We start from the raw sequence: 21,040 nt of genomic DNA, 5'->3' as shown, positions 1-21,040 counted from the left end.
ATATTATAAGTACTAAAATACATTTTAAATATCATGCAATAATGATACAAATCTATAACAGATGATTGTAAAATATCGTTTTTAATATTATTTAAATGCGTGAAGATTTCGACAATATATAAATACTTATTCAATTCGACGTTCATTTTAAAATTAAATTGTTGAAACCTAATCACCCAAAAAAGTATTCATTAATTTAAATTCCATTGCAGGGATAGTAATTTGCTTTGTAATAGTATAAAATAATGCATAGAAAATAATTTATGTTTTCATTGTTTTAACATTTATATAATGTAAAAAATTATGTATTTTTTTTTATCATTTACACTATTTTTAAGGTGTACCTACAGTCTATTTTAATTAGTTCAGCTAATTTACCCATTTAGCCTGTTGAAAATATAATAAAAAATAATATGTGCACCACATTTAATGAGCTTACATTTTTTATGTGCACTTACAAAATACATATATATATATATGGTTTTTAATAATTTTCAGTATTTTTAGGGGTTTCACTTAAATTTACCGGTGGAATTTTTTATTTTAACAGTGTTCGAACAATGAATTTTTATTGTATACAATATATTCTATGATGACGTAATATTAGTTTTTTTTTTTTTTAATAGATATTTTCGAATAAAGAGTTTTATTTGTTATTTATAAAAGAATGTTTTCGAACCATTTCAGAAAATATTTGTCTATAAAAGTATGGGTATTGTTGAAACATTATAGTCGCAATACCAATAAAAAATAAAAGAAAAAGATTTTATGTGATTTAATGTCAAAGTTGTATTTCTTATGAAATTGTTGTAGTACATATTATAATGTGCTTTATAATATTTTATCGTATATATTTTATAAACTTCTAACTAAATGTGATATTTTCATTGTTTTATACAGAAATCATTTACTCTAAGTGCCTATTTTATGACGGAATCAAAGTCGAAATAAAAATATTAAATCCTAAAAAAAAAAAATATATATTTTTTAAACGAAAATAAAAATGATAACGTTAGAATCTAAAATACCTGATATAGAAGTAGGCATCAACTCGACTTGTTGACAAAAATCAATATGTGTTTCATGTGTAAAAAAAATTCTCTAGAATTGGTTCATTTCACATTTTGAATGTTACTTACCAAGCAATTATTATATTTTTCAGATAATAGTATATCCATACAACAGTTGAAGTGATTAATAACATTGCACTTCTTAGTTTTAATAGATACAAATCATTAATGAAAACAAAAATATATGCTATTTTATTAAAGCAAATAATTAATTAATGCATTTCATCAGACGCTATAGCACACCGTGTTGCAGTGCATTTTCATTTCTGTAAGTACCCACCTACTCCGAAAAAGTCTTTGATGTTAATGATACAACGTATTGTATGAAATAAAGATTAAGTATATATCATGAAGTTGGCTTTATTTCAGTTTGTACTAAACGAAGACATGGATTATTGTTTTTATTAAATATAACTAGTTCACGCGCATTTTGACTCCGCGTATTATTTTGTTTCGATAGAAAATGTGATACATTACCCATCAAGGGAAAACCAACGGACGCGCAGTGTGTTTTATATGAAATGAAATAATAATTGACCTAAAAACGAAAACCAGCATTGCTCTTCTTTGCTTCTTCAATTGGCGAGGTTTTGATACAGACATGGATTGAGAGATTTCCAAACGATGGTTAGAACATCAAGAAAAGTAAATAAAATCAAACAAGTTTCATCATCTCGTAAATGCCGTACACACTTCATCTGCGTCGTCGATTTATTTTATATTAATTGAAATTTAAAAACCTAAAGTATTAATTGATACAAGTATGTAGGTATTCGTGGTGCTATACAGAACTGCAGTAATATAAAACAGGGTAATCATCATCTATTATTTATTATATTTTAATTTTTAATAATTGGAAATTTGGGATTTTCTTATAAACGATAATATCGTAATAATATTACTATAATTTATAGTATATTTTTTTCGGAAATAAACAAAAGGAGATTCATTAATCGCGCCATTTTTTAAATTTTTTTAAATTCATTAGTAAAGAAAAAAATAGGGGTCGTAAGTATGAATTACTCTGTTTAACGTGTCGAACAGCTGTCCTATATCAGAAAAATTATATTTTATTATTTGCCACTTATTTCAGTATCACACAGCATATAATATATAAAGTGAATATAGGTTTATATATTATGCTATACATGGTAAATTGGAATCTGAAATATATTGTCGAGCAACGTAGACGCCCGATATCGCGTATCTATTCGAAATAAGGTGGTGGTGGGAAATCAATGATCCGTCACAAACTCTATATATGAATCTTATCATGATCAGAGTAAATAACTGCAGTAATCATTATTTTATACGGTAGATATACTTTGAAATACATTATGCGCAATTTAAAAAAAAAGGAATCGCGAATTAAAATCGTAAAACGATGGAATTGAAAATTAATAGTCACCGCAGTGAAAAAATTGACGAAATATTAACTGAAAGCATCCTATAAAAACGTGTTCGTATCCGATATGGACTTTTCATAAAAAAATAAAATCGTCCGCACAACTGATGACATAAAACACCCACACGCTGTGATCATAAGCTTATATTTTAGTGTTTTCGCGGACGATTACGGATGTCAACGGACAAACGGCCAGGAATATATATTATAGTGATATTTCCATTCGTGCACGGTGTATTACGTAGGAATTGTGTATAATTCGTAGTAGGTGGGTATATATCGAAATGATTAACGGCGTAATGGTTACAGTTGTAGTAGTGTAATAGAACGCAATAGGTTTTCTACTTTTTAAATTTAATTTAGAAAAGATTTATAAAACTAGTCAGGTGGTATATTAAATGTGTACGATATGTATTTGAAACAAGTGCGCGCACATGTATAATATCGCGCGAATGAAAAAAAAAAATAAATATATACCTACAAGTATTCTGCAGCGCGCTTAATACAATATAGTAGGTATGTACGGGTTTTAATGAGCACAGTTGTTGTCTCTAAATACGAATATAAACTTTTGTAATTGGCCCTATAAATAAAAATTTCCGCAAAATTATTACCTATACATATATGTACGCAGTATGCACACATGTAATACGCACGATATAAAATTTTAATACGAGTGTGTGCGTGGAACAAAGTGTACCTATATGACAACGGTCGTGCACATGATATTACGAGGGTCGTGCGGTGTTAATAATCTTCACGTCGTATTCAGAGCTTAAACTGCGGATATTATTATGTAATATGTACGGGTGCACCGATGTTTATATCATCCGACTTTATTATTATATTATATTTTACAAATGTATATACTTTGTGTGCATGACGAATTCCGCCGTGAATCGAATTACGTATGATTTAAAGCCGTTCCCAGAAGATGCTGCCCGGAAAATTCAGACGACGGGCCCGTGTAATAAAAAAATATATCTGATATCATTGTAATTTCCTTGTATAGCCGTCATGGGTGTTCACTGTTTAGGAGGCGTGTTTTCGTTTTTTATGACCATATTCATCTCAATATTTTTAACTTGACATCTTTACTAATATCAATAATAATTACAGAATATTTTGTTTTAACGTATATGACACAAGAATTTGCTAAGTCATTATTTATGTGTTTATGATACATCACCAATTTGGATATTATTATATTGTTAATCAAAATGATAATCGTAAACGAATTTGAGCTGTTAATGATTTGCACGCGTTTAACATTTCTTTCTAAATAAAGCGCATTTGTTGTAGACTTGTAGTGTATAGTTTGCGGACAATATTTTAATTGTATTTTACCAACTTGATTATGTACACCCTAAATGAGTAACTGGCCTACTGTACGTTTCCTTAATAAATGTTGACATTAAATTGAAAAGGAAAATGAATTGTGCTATCGTGATAAAAATAAGTAAATTGTATAAGAAGTTACGTCTGGTTTATAATATTTTATTATTTCGGTTAAAATGTTTTTTTTTCAATTGTATGACATAATGCATTTATGTGTATTATTGTGATGGCTCTAGAGTAGAAACAATAGTGAGTGGGGCCTATAATTAAATGATGATAATCTAATGATTTTTTTTAATAAAATAATGTAGTTCAAGGTTTTCATTGTGAACCCATTCCACCAGTCGTAGGTTCAGAGATATGCTGTATTTTAGAAACGCTATTTTGACGTTGAATACATTGTAAAAAAATATATCAATTTTTATATTTTACTACGTATAAATGACTATTAACAATTTCTGTTATGTAATCATGTATCTTAATCATTATGTACGATAATATTTTACTCTGTACTTACGAGTATAATATGTGTTTTTTGAGCGAAGCACTGGTCGTGTAATAGACTTCACATTAATATGCATTATACATGTATTGTGTGTGCAATTTATATTATGTAATATATAAAAAGTAGAGATGCGCAAATCATATGTATTTCTCTGTGTCAGATTTCTTTTTGCTAAATCTATTTTTGGAGTAGTGCGCAAACATAATACATGTTGGTTATTTTTGTTCACGAAAATTGCATAGAAAATGAGTATATATAGGTACTTCGTTGGAAAAAAAAACATACCTTATGTATAATAGTTATAAATAGTTATAGTACATATCGGTAAGATATTGCGTTGGTGAGGTTTTAAGTATAAAATGTAATATTGTACCTACGCACGTTTTTTCTCTTTTTTTGTGCAGCTTTCATATATTTACTACGGGGAGCTATAAACTATTATATAATATAATATACTATAGCTGTCCGTGTCAAATAACACCCTCTCGAAACGACTATATAATGACTACGAGAGGTTTGAAATGGTCTGAAATGATTGACAGACAAATATTTACTAAAACGTAGGCCACAGCCGTTCAGGTATATGTACAAAAAAAAAATATATAATATCATATACAAACCCATTATATGTATGTATCTCAATACCTGTTACATATATATATATTATATATAGATGTACTTTTATTATATAATTAAATTAAACACGATACGCCGCTCCTCTTCAATATCGGCGACGATCAACTGCTATATACATTAGCGGGCCATAATATAATATAATGACAAGTGATTGTTTTCCAAACGGAAGTATATCGATATGATATTCTGTAGAGGAAAACTATTCGATGCGTACACGAAAACTAACATGTATATAATATATAATACGGTTTTTATTTGATACAAAACGAAGATTGGTTTTAACAGGTATTAAGTTTTTAGGATAGGTTTAATAATAGTCATTACGTGTTTTGGAAACTTAATACTCTAACTTAATATATATATACGTTTCTATTTTCAACTTTTAATTTTCAGTGATTTCGACGTGTCCGTTTTGTTCTAATTTTTCGTACACTGTACAGTGTACATGCACGAGTTCAAAATAATAAAATATTATAGGTCGGTGAATGAATAAAACATTATAATATAATACACAATATAATAGTACGTTTTACACGCGATATATGACATATATTATAATGTGTGGCCTTATAAATAACTGATAATTACAACTATACGAAGGAAAAATATTTACAAATAAGTCCGCGCATAATGGCGATATTCACATACAAATATTATATCGGTAGACTAAAATACGAATACAGTTATCTATTCATAATTACAATAAATAATAATTTAGGTATATATTATATAGTTATGAATAAATGAGAAGAAATCTCTAATAATAACACAACTTAAAATAATTAAAAAATAACACAGTTATAATAATTATAATATAGTACATTGATGTCGTGTAATATATGGATATTTAAAATTCAAATTTGGTTTTTTCTACCGTACATAATAGTATAGTATTATATAGTTTATTAAGAACGACGTTAAATTAAATAATATTGTGTATTCAACAAAACGTAATTATATAATATAACATATTATATCTGTTTATTTATGTATATTATTAAAATCGAAGGAATGGATTTATTAATGTTTTTTTACTTTTTTTTTTTTTATAAAAAATATTCTATAAGTTATATTCTAGAGCTTTGCGATCATCGTAATATAATAGTTTCATGATTTCGGATATTTAAACATTAATTTTAAAACAAACACGAGTTAAAGACAAAGTGAAAAGTTTCGCGAAAAAAGAATTGGAAATATCGAACCGGGCGCGAAATTTTACGTTTATAATAATAATATAATTTACACGATTAATATTGCTGCAATACCGAAGAAAGTGCATGCTTTGACAACAGATTTATTAAAGAGAGAGAGAGAGTAAGAAAAAACAGCTGTAGAATGAATGAATGAAATATTATTACATATATACTTAACAATGTGATGCACCGTTGTAGACGGCAAACATGATATACGTAATATTATACAACAATACCCGCGTACTTTATCTCTGGACGACTGCAGTTGTGCAATACAACACGAGTTCCGTCGTATGACGGTGCACATCCGCGGTTTCATTCCGTGACGTTGTCACATCTCACTAGCACATTTCGAAAACGCGCGTACCTATCAGCGAGGAAAGAGTGAGGAGGCTCCAGCTCTCCCCGAAAATTAAAAAATTCTCTCAGTGTTCGGGTACGTACGTTTACGTAAGACGAATTATGTCCACGTTAATCTGTGTGAATGTGTATTGGTGCAAACGTTAAAAATGTTATTTATTCGCACAGTTCAACATATTATTATATCATTATGATTCGACAGAACTAAGGAGGGATCCTAGTCAAGATTTCTCTACGCCAAGTATTATCAGTGCCCACTCCTCTGCAAAGTGAATTCCCAGCCACACTGCAGGTATATTAAATTATATACACATATAATATTATTGTAAGTTGTGCGCGTGCGCTTTTACCGATCGGAATAATAATATTATGACGTGACGGGACATTTTTTCGTACTCGAATCGCGTTTCGCTATTATTGTTGCAGCGTACTGTATTGGATTTCGTCGCGGCATCGCGCGCTCGAAGAACAGTGCAGCGCAGTCGGTGGACGGCAGTGGTCCGTTCTAGGGTTTTCGACTGGGAAAATAAACCTGATAAGACAATATTGCATAATATACATATATTATAGCAGCTTTTATCCGCGTATACTATATAATATTAACACACAATCTCGTTCTAGACCCTCGGGAAATATGATAAATCCGCTTCGTAAAAAAAAAATCACAATTTTTTTCTTATCACCCGTTTTCCGGATCGAGTATTATTATGTTAACGGGGCCGTGTAATGATATTAATATTACAAACGACCGCCGACTGCCGACCGTCGAAAGACACGTTTGATCATTTACATATATATATATACAATATACAGGTATATATAGTTATATTGTGTTTAACATGTTTAAATCGTTAATCGTTATCGGTGCTTTTTTTTTTTTTTTTTACAATTTAAGCGGTCTACGTAGATTTACACGCGATTTACGTCGTTTATTTTTATTTTTATTTAAATGTGAGTAGGTGTATAAGCTGTGACCTCTGGGCCCAGACGTTTCCTTTTCGTAACGTCATCGGTTGTCAATGTATTTTGGTATATAAGTCATCATTTAGTCATTATCATTACACATTATAATTCTATTGTGCGTGCTTGAATTGAAATACAATAATGGATCGAGCGGATTAATATTTACGAATGTAGCATTATAATCTTATTGTTGCAATTATATAAGAATTATATATTATGTGTATTATGCAAAAACCACAGACGATAATATAATGTTATGGAGACGAAAAAATATTATTATTACGACAACACGAATAAATAATAATAATAATAACAATAATAGTGATTTTGATTTTCATCGTTAACATGTATTATACTCATCTATGTCTAAATCTATATCATGTATTTAAAATATTATTACATCTATATAATATGTTTACATATAATTTAGGGTAGCCGCACGTCCGATTCACCACCATCAGGCTCGTCGAATAGTTTTCTATTAAATATTAAATTGGGGCCGCGTTAATCTCTTTGATATTATTTTATCACTTGTCGATAAAATTATTTGCAGTTATACATGTTTATTATATAATATTATTTTAATAATCGTTATGTTTTGTTGCGGTGCAAGACAAGGAATATTGTGATTTTCTTTAAATCGTGTGCGTAAAAAAAAAACGCGGGATGTGGTTCGAAAATAAGCAATAAATTCGTGTTCAGTAACCACCTGTATAATAATATCATAATGTTGTTTTCGTGAGTAAACGTGCCTATAATACTGTACGGTGTGTTACGGCGGAGTCAATGTTTTATTGGAAAATTGCATTTTCCCCGACATATCACAAACACGTAGATTTAGTGGATAATAGATAAGTAATGGGAAATTTCGAGTGATTTGAAAATCGATATAAATTTGTTTGAAAATAGAGAAGGGATATCATTTCATTTATGACACTATACAACGGCTATATAAATCACGATGACAGTGCATTCGTATAAATAGTTAATGTGTTTATATCGATAGTATATTTCGTGTTTGACGTTTGGCCACCCCGTACACCCGCAAACGCGCACAGACACACTCGCACACACTTAAATATAATTATATAAAACGTAAGTATGTAAGTTATATTATTATTATTATCATCATCATCATCATCATCATCGCTAGACACGCGTTGTTGGCCTAAGAGTGACGCGGACGAATGATAGCGAAGACGGTGGTGAGGACGGGCAGAAACGACAGACACAGTGGCGCCGGCAGAGCAGTGGCCGTCGCCGATGACTGGGTCGATTGCCAGAGCACGCGATCCGAATTTTGGGCCGCGTCCGGCGCCCTGTCCACGAGCGGCTGCTCTTTGCCCGGGCACGTGTCCTCGTTCAACGATCTGACGGCGATCAGCTGCGTATCGTCGAACGGCATTGGCAATCCATCGGCCACGCCCATTTCTCCGCTGCCGCCGACCGTTTTTTCCGCTTTGTCCGCGGCCGTCTCGGCGTCCACCTTGTTCGCGCCGTAGCCACCAACGCCGCCGCCGCCGCCGCTGTTGTAACCGTTCTTCGGGCCAGTCACTTTCAAATCGGCCAAGTCAACGTCACCGTCGGCCGTGTCGTTCATCTGACACTGCGCGGTCGACAGCTCGCGTGCCACTTGTTCGTTGTTCGTCTCGATGGCCAGTCGGTTCATCCACAGCAGGCTGCAGTCGCATTCGAACTTGTTACCTGTGACACACAAAACAGACGAAAACATGAGAAATGAGCATAGCATTTTTTAAAAAAAAAAAACAAATATATTTATAACTCTTTTTTTAACATTTTATAAGTATACATATACAAATGTGTATAGCGTCGTAATTAATAGTATATTTGGAAAAATTAATAAGACAACTAATATATTTTTATTCTTAGGAAAGCAAGTCGCCACACGGAATTATCAAATAATTTATTAAAAAATAATTCAATGAGAGATTGATAAAAATGGTTTTTTTTTATCTAACAATAGAACTTATTTCATTTTTGACTATAGTTGTCAAATAACATGGGTAAATGCGAAAAAAAAATGTTAAATACAGCAAATCCTTTATATTTCAAAAATAATTCTTTTGTAATTTAAAACGTATTTTTATACTAATCAATATTCAAACAAAATAGCTAAATAACCTTTTGTGTCTTTATTTTTCATTCACTTTGAATAATTATCACTTTTTATTTTTTAATTTACTATTACACGACGATCAATAATAACTTAAAAACAACATTAATTAGATATTTAGGAATGCTAATTTTTAATTTGACCTTATAGTAAAGTTGAACTAGTGGTCCAGGGACTGAAACTGATCCTAAGAGAACCATTATCAGAGTTACCAAAACAAAAAAATTGTGGAGCTGAAACCGATACATGGTAGAATTTGTATTTATTTATAGAATATAAATGTGGGTAATAAATATATTTTTCGATATTGTTGACAAATGTGAGTTTATATTTTAGATTTGTTGAGCTGTATAAATTAATTTTGAAACTTTTATAAAAAATACACGTGTATAATATTATATATATACATACATTATATTTTAAGTGGAGTGAGTGAGGTATTGGTTTAACAATTTTTAATGGTACTTTTTGAGGTCAGTACTTTTGATCAAAAAGTTTAATGCAGTCCATTCATGGAATGAAAATGGAATACTGATTGTATTTTATAAAAGATACATTTTTTTTTATATATATCAATGGGTATATCTGAAAAATCTGTAAAAATTCATCGATGATATCGTATATATTAAATAATTGATGGTGTATAAATGAGATATAATTTTTGTTTTGAACAAATGTTCTTTCGGCTAAACCGAAATCCGTTTACGTAAAATCGTTTTGAAACTTAAAAACACGTAGTTTAGTGACTATTTATTAATTATTAAAATAACAAAAAAAAAAAAAAAATTAAACCGTTTAGCGGTTGTATGAGTGTAACAATAATGATATCTCCTCCACTCATAGTGCCTATGGCATGCAGATTTACGTTGGGTTAGGTCGGGTTATCGTCGCACGTATATCTTGCATAATATATATTTGTACCAACATATATTATACGGTATTATTATTATGGCTATAATGATGGGGGCGGTGTCTAACGTGAATGTATATCTTTTGCCGATACCCATAATTCGGTAAATCTAAATTTTAACGACACAATAAAATACTTCGATAACGTTAAGGAGACGGTGTAAGCATGTAGATACCATAATAATATGCGTATATGTAATGCGTATGCACACCGCGAATAGTATAATATTATATTATTATAATGCGAGTACGTTACAGTTTGTTAAATAATAAAATGTCAAAAACTTTCGAATTCGGTGCGAATGAAGATTTTGAAAATGCACGCGTATTGGAAACTATCAAAATGCAAAAGGAGAAGCGTTCTTGGAATTTTATCATTGCGTACCTGCACGGTGAAATAAAAATGCTATAAAAAAAATAATATAAAAAATTGTATTATTTATGTATTAAGCTACACGTAATGTAAGTGTTAGGTCTTGTAGATTTTATTCACATAGTAAAATTTAATTTTCTAGAGAACCGCAGTGATTAAAATGTATAATAATATGGTAATTTATAATTTATTACACTATGGAAAAATGCTTGAACATTTTTTGTGCATAATTTATAATAATACAATAATTAATTATTATTAACCTATATTATGGTTGGTATATTTGACGGATTATTATGTTATGATTAGATAACCACGCCGATAGCATTGAAAAACTATGATTAAAAATGCAGACACTAAGTATAGTTTGTTCTTTTATCTTAAGGACATCATAATATACTAATAGCATTTTAAAAACCATTTAAATATAAATATAATAATAATTAGATAAAATATAACAATTCATTCCTTTCTTAAATAAAAATTTGGTTAAGTAGGCTAAATAAAAAATTAAAATAATAATGTTTATAGAAGGATTTAAAAACATTTAAAAAACGGAAATTACCTTATATTAATGTTCCTGCCTATTTCGATTTATTTTTTTTAATTGGATTATTATTCAATTGCAAATATATTATTAAAACACGGAGAGTATAATATTAAAAAATGATTAATGGAAAACTCCCGAAAAATTAAATACGAAATAGTGCAGTAATCAAAAATATAACCCTTAACATTATACCTGAAGTATAGGATTTATAACTTTGATTTTCAAAAGTGTAAAACATTAAATGTGTTATTGAGAGGAAAAGTAATATAAAAATGAAATATTTCAAATCTTTGCATCAGTTATTAGTTAAAAATATTATTATACTTATACGCAGGAATTAGGAGCGGAAAATGGAAATTCCAATCTCCCACGCATAGTAGAATAATAAATAGTAGAATGGCTCAACGACGGGAAAAATCCAGTAGTATCATATATATATATATATAATGTCCTAATAATTTATAAATTAGGAATATTTTATCTCCTATTGTATAGTCGTTTTTCTCTTTATAATTGACATCTCAACAACAACGGATTATAAAATAAAAAATTGATAAACGACGTCATCACGGAATTATAATTTACAACATGATATTTTTAACACTGAAAATTGACTTTAATTAAAAATCATAACATTTTCTGACTTTAAAAATATAGTAGTATTAATTAACATAATATAACTGCAGTTGAGTGTATTGTCACTTGGCTTCTACAACTAAACTCTAATGTATAAAAAGCTCGCCTTTCTAAAAAAACATTGCTTGTTCACTCATCCGTTATTCAATATTTACAAATCAAAATTTTTCCAAATAATTCTTATAATTAATTTTAACTAAGACAGTGATTTTATCGACAGTCTTAGAGCATGATAAATAAATAACACGAAATTCTTAACTGCATCTATTGGCGCTTAAAATAATCTAATAAAAATATATTAATATTTTAAAATAAATTAATTCTTATAAGTTATAAGTGTCAACTGTTAAAAAAATTACAACACACTCCGTATTAATTAATGCATATTTCATATGGTTATAATTTATTGCAGTTCCGTGAAAATAATTGCAATGCATCGAGATGGACTAAAATATAAATAATCCAATTAACGCCGTTACAGATATATTAAACTGTATGCGTTTGCCCGGATACTGCCAAATGACAATTTTCATAAATTTACACCTAAATTTCAATTGTCATGTTCTGTAAATACGATGTACACATACATTATATATTAAAATAATAAATAGTCTAGAAAACGAAAGCAAAAACGAAATATGAAAGCCGATCAACCCGAATTAACATCCGATTGATAACATACGGAAACGGTAATACAATTTGGCTGCATCCGAGTTGGGTCCCAAATTTATAATTACTACACTAGTTGGGTCCCGAATTATTTTAGGTACTACACTAGTTGGGTCCCGGATTTTTGTAGGTACTATACTAGTTCGGTCCCGGATTTTTATAGTTGCTACACTAGTTGGGTCCTGAATTATTTTAGCTACAATACTAGTTCTTGAATATTTTTTGGTAAGTACTACACTATAGTACTATACTAACATTTTCCTTCCCATTTTAACAGACTTAGGACTGTCTATGATCTATTTAGACCACAGGTATGGTTAAAAATGTTTTTTACAGTTTTTTTTTTAGTTTTGTTTCTTTTCTATTAAAATATAAGTAATTAGAATTTTATAAAAAAATAAATCACTTATATATTGAAAAGGTTAAAAACTAATTAGTATAAAAATACATATTATATAATATAAATATAGCCATATAGGTGTAAGTTAAAAAATATTAAAAATGTTAAAATTATTATACAATAATATTATAAATACAAAAAAAAAATATTTTTGGAAAAATCACATGTTTGTTGGTAAAAATTTATACGATATTAATTTTACAAAATCAAATCGATTGATTATTCCTGCAGTTTTTTTATTCATATTGTCAGCTATAAATTTTTCTTTTAGCAAAATGCAGTTTCTTTTTTTCATTACTTCTACACTTCTCATTTTTATATAAGTATCAATTTGTACGTTTTTTAAAATTTCTAGGAACTGATAAATATTTGGGTGTGCTGTGTAAAACATAGAATTAAAATGAGAATGGAATGATTCGCAGGAATTTGTGGTTCGCATTGTCGAGGCATTAAATTCTGACCAAATTTTTGGTGGAAATCTAGATTCTTCATTAATATAATTGTCAAAAACATAATCAGTGAATTCTCGAATTTTATTGTCGTTTGGTTGGAGACTCATTATATCTTCAATAAAACAATTTTCCACTTCTTCTGGGTGTAGAAATGGTAAGCCAAAAAAATATTTGAGATATTTACTTAATTCAGAATTACTTTTATACTCGTTTGTTAATCCCAAATTTTGAATTTTCCGCCACCAGCTCTGCCCTAAATGGAATCTACACCCTTTAATATTTATTTCCGGCCATACTGATAAAATAGAATTATGAATAGCTTCTTCAAAGTCTACATATATTGTTTGAGGTAAAAATTTTAAATTAAGTTTTTCGCATTCATTACATAACATCCGAAAAGTTTGAGTATAAATTTCTTTTTGTTTATTTGGGAGTAGACAAAAAATAAGTGGAATATAATGATTATTATGTATTGTATGTATTGTGAATATTTGCATAAATATTTTTGGGCAACTTTTGAATGTGCCATCTACGTAAAACGTGTTGTTGTTACATAAAAAATTTAAATTTTCGACTGTACAAAAAATAACTATGTTATATTGATTATCATTAATTAATAAAAAATTTTCTTGTTTGTTAGTTTTTATATTTAAATCGTTCAATACTTTGTGAACCTCGTCATAACTTTGTGGAATATTTGGTAGAATATTTTTTCTCGCGTGATGAATATTTTTTTTAATAAGTGTACAATCGTAACGTGTTAATGTATCTATATCATTGTTTTTTAATTCAGCATGTATTAATTTAGAAGGTTTCTCACATATATCATTTTGAGCTTTTCTCTTTAAATTATTATTTAATATCTGCCTATTTAATATTTTTTCGGAATCACAATTATGATTATGTGTCAAATTTTGATCAATAAATTGATTTTCGTTGTATTTAAAAAATGACTTACATGATCTATGAATACATCTCCATCGTTCAATATCATTTTTCAGAAGTTTGTGAAATGAAAATTTATATCCTTCTATAATATATATTTTTTTGCCCTTTTCACTGAACATAACGTTAGAATCTTCCATAGTGCTAGTGGTTAGAATGCAGAACACTTACTACCAACATGTAGCTATATCGATAGATAACTCGTCGAGGTTTAACCGGCATTTATCGCTGTTCCAGATAGTTTATTATAAGATATGTCAAAAATTATCAGATATTACCGATAATACTGATATTATTACACGAATGCTCGAAAAATCCATGAGAGAAAACCACTTACGTCTTTTTTTATTACGAATATCCCATAATAGTCATATTATATATGTATAAGTACTTTTCATTTACTTTTAAATTTAATAAAATTCTATTAATATTATTGTACAATATTTTTACTAACTATCAAATACTATTATATAAATTATACAATTCTTCATAAACCTATTATATGGATTTATTTAAATTAAATAATATGTATTTATATACTTGGTTTTTAGCATTTTTAATATTTTAAAAAAAAACTGTAAAAAACATTTTTAACCATACCTGTGGTCTAAATAGCTCATAGACAGTCTGTTAAAATGGGAATGAAAATGTTAGTATAGTGTAGTACTTACCAAAAAATATTCAGGAACTAGTGGAATACCTATAATAATTTGGGACCCAACTAGTATAGTACCTATAAAAATCTGGGACCTAACTAGTACACTACCTGCGATTAGCCCCTAGTATTCGGGACCCAACTCGGATGCACCGTACAATTTTCCTATAGGATTTCGTTCTAAGAGGCCTAGTAATGGGACCCAAATTAGGTAATGGTAAAAACAATAGTGCGGTCAACAAAAATGTGTAGATAGAACAAAACAATTGTGTATTTTTTTTTTAAATACGTTAATAGTTTCACATTGTTTAGTGTTATATCTTATACAGTCTTGTTAAATATATTCGAGAACAGATACAATGTATCACGTCACACGCGTGCAAGAATATTGTGTGTATATATTAGGGTGGTTCTTATTTTTATAGGTGGAATATTTTGTTTTAAACAATTAACACAGTACCCTCTTAATTTGTTAAGTTACATGAGTGAGTAATTTGAGTGAAATTTGAAGGCCTCATTCAACCCCTTCTGGTGCCGCATTAGGGTTGAATATGGCAAAAGAGGGTAGTTTTCATATTATTTTATTTAATTCAGTAACTATCGTAAGAACCAAAATGATGTATTTTAATGATACATATACATTCAATAATAATACGTATATTAATGAATATCTAATACATATATTATATTTAATATTCATTTTGAAAGTATTTGAATACTCAGTAAAAAAAATTTATTATATACAAGTGAAAATAATTTAAAGAAGTATTTATGGATAATTTAAAATTTTGTAAAAAATGATTTCCTTTTATAGATCAACTGAACCACATTTAATCAAAAATTTCATATTTTACATTAATTGTATAGAGAATTTTACACCAATCATTTAAGGTATAACATTCAATTGCTCATCTGTTTTCTTTGATGGCTCATCAGCTTATCTATCTTATCAGCTATATATAACGGTTTCATTAAAAAAAATATAAATTATTATTATGTAATTTATACAATTATATGAATATTATAAATTTTAAATATTTATTTATTTTATTGAATATGATTAAACTGAAAATTAAGATAATCTATAGAAACTAAATAGGAAAAATATTTGAAAATTAGAATTTAATTAAATTATTTAAAATACTTTGTCCAAGTACTTTTTTCAAAATTATTTGAATAATAATTTTACGCAAGTATTTTACAAGACTGATAACATTATATTATAGAACAATCAAATTATAAATACTATTATATAATGTCGATCTTAAAAATAATTTCTATACCGACTTGCTCTCTTCGCCCACGAAGCAGTATCAAACAATGGGTATTACGATCAATGAAAAAATCTTTAGAAATAAGGTTCACAGAGGTTTTAAAAACAAAATGGGTAAGAATAAAATAAACATTTTACAAACGATGACGGTCGTTCACCCTGTATAATGTTATTATTATTAAAACGCACTCAGCTCTATCGTATAAAAATTATTAAAAACTTTCCAGAACTTTACCGCAGACGTTTGTGTATTGCGATGGAATACATATATATTTATAATATATATAGTGATTCCAGACCATTGTCAAATACCAATTTCATTTGGTGCGTCGTCAATCCGATTAAACTTATGCGAGTTCTCCACCGCACGCGGTTTCTTTGTGTACACCACACATAGTTTTCATCAGTAATTAATTTAGAGTTGTCGACAAAGCACCCACAGGCTGTTCGTGATTTGGTATCATACGCGACGTCTTTCGCATGACGATCTCCCTCGGCTGTGAATATTTTTGTTTTGTACACATAAAATTATATTATGTGAACGAATCCTTTGTGCTACACGTATTTCTAGCTATATATTATGTATATGTTTACCTACATAGTATATATGTATACGTTAGTGCATGTCCGTTTGATGGCAAAACGGTCGGATCGAAATCATTTGCATTTTTATGGCATTTTTGACGGGGCGCTGGAAAACCGCGAAACACGAACAAAACGATGACATTTTATTTTTTATACGTATCGTATATATTATTATAAACGAATTGCAGCGATCTGCGGGCTTTATAATATTATCTCGTTGCACTCTATCACTTAATATCATCACAATAATAATAATCGTACGAAACAATTCATATTATATACTACCTACTGATATCATATAGGTACGTCATATAATGCACGTAACACAATAATAATATATTGCGGTGGGATTGTAATATTACTCCGTTAAAAATCAACAAACTATAGTGGTATTTCGATCCATCATCGCGGTTATTGGAAAAACTATTGGGATATCCCACATATTGTATATAATATAATATTACAGACAAACACAAATCTCCCAGTTCCCCCGTATGTATATAGCGCCAATAGACGAGTCGAGTGCCCTTACGTCGACAGGCCATCATAGATATGTAAGTATATATATATATATGTGTATCTACTTCAAAATCCTGCAAAAAGTACGTACGATTTAATATTCTGAATGATTTTAATGTATATTTAAGTTACCTATTTCACTAAATCGCTACACTAAATCGTTTTTATCTGATGCCAGGAAACGACGAATAAATATTATACCATTTATACCACATGCACATACGCTTTGATGCACTTGTAGTGGACCGTATTCAATTTGTATACTTTTGGGTTGCGGTTAATGGTTATAAACTAAAAAAAACATGTGATTGATTCAACATCCTTTTAAAAAATTTACAAAGTCCGTTTTTTTTTTTTTATTAAAATCGAGTTTTATCATAAATTGGTGTATATTGGTTTTCTACAAAATCAAATCGATTTTAATTTCAATGACAGCCATATTCGTTGTATTATAATCACAATCAGGCATTTACGATACTCCTCGTTTTTAGGATAATATATTAGGATTAGGTATTTAGGTGCAGTGGTGTATTCGGGCCCGAGGATTAGGTGCGGGCAATATGCTCGAGCCCCCGAAGTGTACACGCTGTGTTCATCTTGATTAGCTGGGCAAAATTCGGAATGAGAATTATACACGTGTCGTGGTAGTTAACCTCCTAAAAAGATTATGCAACGAAACAAACTCCGTGGCGGCGTGGCTTAATGTCTACCTGCACACACATACACACACACATACACACACATACACACACATACACCTGGTAATTATTATCATTATGGCCCACTAGACAAATTGTATACGTGTATGTATTTATAAATAATATTTTCACATTTTCTTCTAATTCGTCTCTAAACAATATCAGCGTTTTTAAGATGTTTAAACATTTAATAATTGTTTATTGATTATGATGACTCTTATAAAGTTCCATCGATTAAATACATAATTTAACAATATCATTGGTAAAATAAAAATATGTACTTTTGGTATGGTTAGGAAATCCACGTTTAGCGCTCAATTTAGTAGATAAGACTGTCCGTATTCCCTTATATTCCTGTCATTCTATTAAGACACTGTCACACTGTGTTAGTGTGTTATCGTGTAGTGTATACATCAATCATTCGTACACTTTATACATATAATTTCAAAGTTTTAGTACGACTTAAGTTGACTTGGGTTTGATGGGCAAGGGATAGACTTGCAAATCTTGTAAATAACATACACAATATTAATGAAGGTTATGAGTCGATGTGCTCAACTCAGTGTACCTACTCGTACATAAATATTTCGTTTTACTAACGGTATGAAATTGAAACACTGAGTTTGAATTTAAAAGTTATGGAAATCACACGGAAAGCTTATCAAATAAGTGAAAAATGAAATGGAATTATTATTTCCTATGACGATCATCCTCAGAAATATTTTATGTTTGATTTCACTTGTGCTAAATTCGTGAAAAAATTATGACTTTTATTCTAAATTTAAACATAATAATATTATTGACGTAACGTACTTTATCGAATTATTTATTGAGTAATAATAATTGTTTTTGACCAACCGCATGTCCCGAGTTCGTATTATGTTATTTTATTTAAAATGTCATCAATCGAACGCGTGCAACACATTTCGGTTGTCGGCAATGTTGTACAACACACATATGATATTTTGACGTATATATACGGCCTAAATGCGCAATTCCACGCTCGTGCCCAATAATAATGTTATTCGTACAGGTATAATGATATGTGCGTAGGGTGGTTGTTGTAATGTCAGATGTGACATTAATGGCGAGGATCACGAGTAAATATAGTATTCTCTCGCGGAATCCCCGCCAATTTAGTCACACGAAATTCGAACGACCCACTGACTCCACCCCTCCCCCCTCACCACCAACCAAAAGCCACTGTACACGTATGTACGTGCATTGGTATTATTGACTGCTGCTGCGGCCGACAGCACGCGGCCGAAAATAATAATATTCGAACGGAATAATAGTAGTGGCACGCGTGTTTGACATTAACATTTCAATATGTGTCGTTAGACGTGACGCGAGCATTATTGGCTACTTTTGTCACGTAGGTCGTATAATAATAAAAGGAATTTGGCCAAAAAAAAAAAAACACATACACACACGCGTGGCGTAGTCGAATAGTTATATAAAGTCTCGCGGCGGTCGCATCCATTCCGCACGGTTGACGTACAGTGATAATACGCGCACTGTATAATACCTATCGGCTATACCGTATACGCGCAAAAACGTGCCGCAGCGTGTTATTACACTTTACGCAGTGTACTTTGGGCAAGTTTTCTAATTTCCGGCCGACGTTCGCGTCGTATACAACAACGACTCGGGGCACGGTCTCGGTCGGTCCGACGGTTGTATACGAATTTAATAATCCGGGGAGAGCTTTTAACAATTATTAGATATATATATATATATGTATGTAGAGTATATTATTTAAGTACGATAAATTATGTATGGCTAATATAAAAATGTATTTTAAGTATATTTAAAAGTTGTGTAATATCAGCAGTTTTTATAATTTAATTTAAATGCATAAAATCGAGGTATAAAAAATTACTTTTTATGAAATGTGCATAATTTTTTTCAAATACGCATTCATATATGCACTATAAACTTTTTAAATGCCTTCTTTGTTAAATAAATCTTCGATATTTGTTTATTATCGTCGAATTCCCGTTTATACTCTATCAAAAAATAAAATAAAAATAAATAAATACAATTTCGAACTTTAGTTACAAGTATATGAGGTTTAGATAACGAAGTAGTGGACCAACATTTTGTACGGTACTCGTATGCCTCTTGATGTTACTCATCTAAACTTTAAAAAGATAATACATATAAATTCGCAACGTGTTGTCATCAAAATACATGTTATTGTTTGTTATTAAATATTAAAATTTAACTTCATTTAAGCGCAATTTCGTGTATGGTTATTTGTTCATATTATACCGTAATTGTTGTAACTTAAAATATTAGGTACATAACCACAAATCACAATACATATTATTTGTGTGAGAGGGCTGCTAGGGGTTACAACATTTTAAAAGTTGAAAGTTAAATACAAATATATTATACTAATTTAAGATTGTTTATAATTTGATTAGTAAGGGTATTATGCCCATCGAGGCTTGAAATATTCAAATGAGAAAAGAAAATTTATAAAAAACTATCTAATATTTGTACTGTTAGTTTTGTAACTAGGTATTGATTCAAAGCGGATTTAAATATTTGTTGTACGGTTTCAATCAATAATCATCAGTTTAAATTTGAAGAAAATATGTTTAAGACGTTTTGAAGAATCTCTAATTGATATTATGGATGAGAGTGTTGTAAACAAGTTTTTTGATTTCAATCTATTTTGTACTAGGTTAAATAAAAAACTAAAAATTATATTAAATCAATAATTATTCTACACATTATTGTGTAGTATAATATTATGGTATTATG

General features: G+C 29.6%; 1 protein-coding gene across 3 annotated transcripts in view; it reads right to left on the bottom strand.

Moving 5' to 3' along the window:
* Positions 1 to 5,187: 5,187 nt before the first annotated feature.
* Positions 5,188 to 21,040, bottom strand: part of LOC132931612 (connectin) — a 230,810-nt gene continuing 214,957 nt past the window's right edge. For all 3 annotated transcript variants that reach the window (XM_060997489.1, XM_060997490.1, XM_060997491.1), the window contains one exon: positions 5,188 to 9,174. In XM_060997489.1, coding sequence (XP_060853472.1) covers positions 8,639 to 9,174 — 536 coding nt within the window. In that variant the 3' untranslated portion in view covers positions 5,188 to 8,638. The remainder of the gene's footprint in view (positions 9,175 to 21,040) is intronic.

Source organism: Rhopalosiphum padi, chromosome 1 (genome assembly GCF_020882245.1).
Source record: "Rhopalosiphum padi isolate XX-2018 chromosome 1, ASM2088224v1, whole genome shotgun sequence".
In the NCBI taxonomy this organism is placed as follows: domain Eukaryota; kingdom Metazoa; phylum Arthropoda; class Insecta; order Hemiptera; family Aphididae; genus Rhopalosiphum; species Rhopalosiphum padi.
Note: the sequence above shows the minus strand (reverse complement) of the source record. Positions and strands in the feature narration are given on the sequence as shown.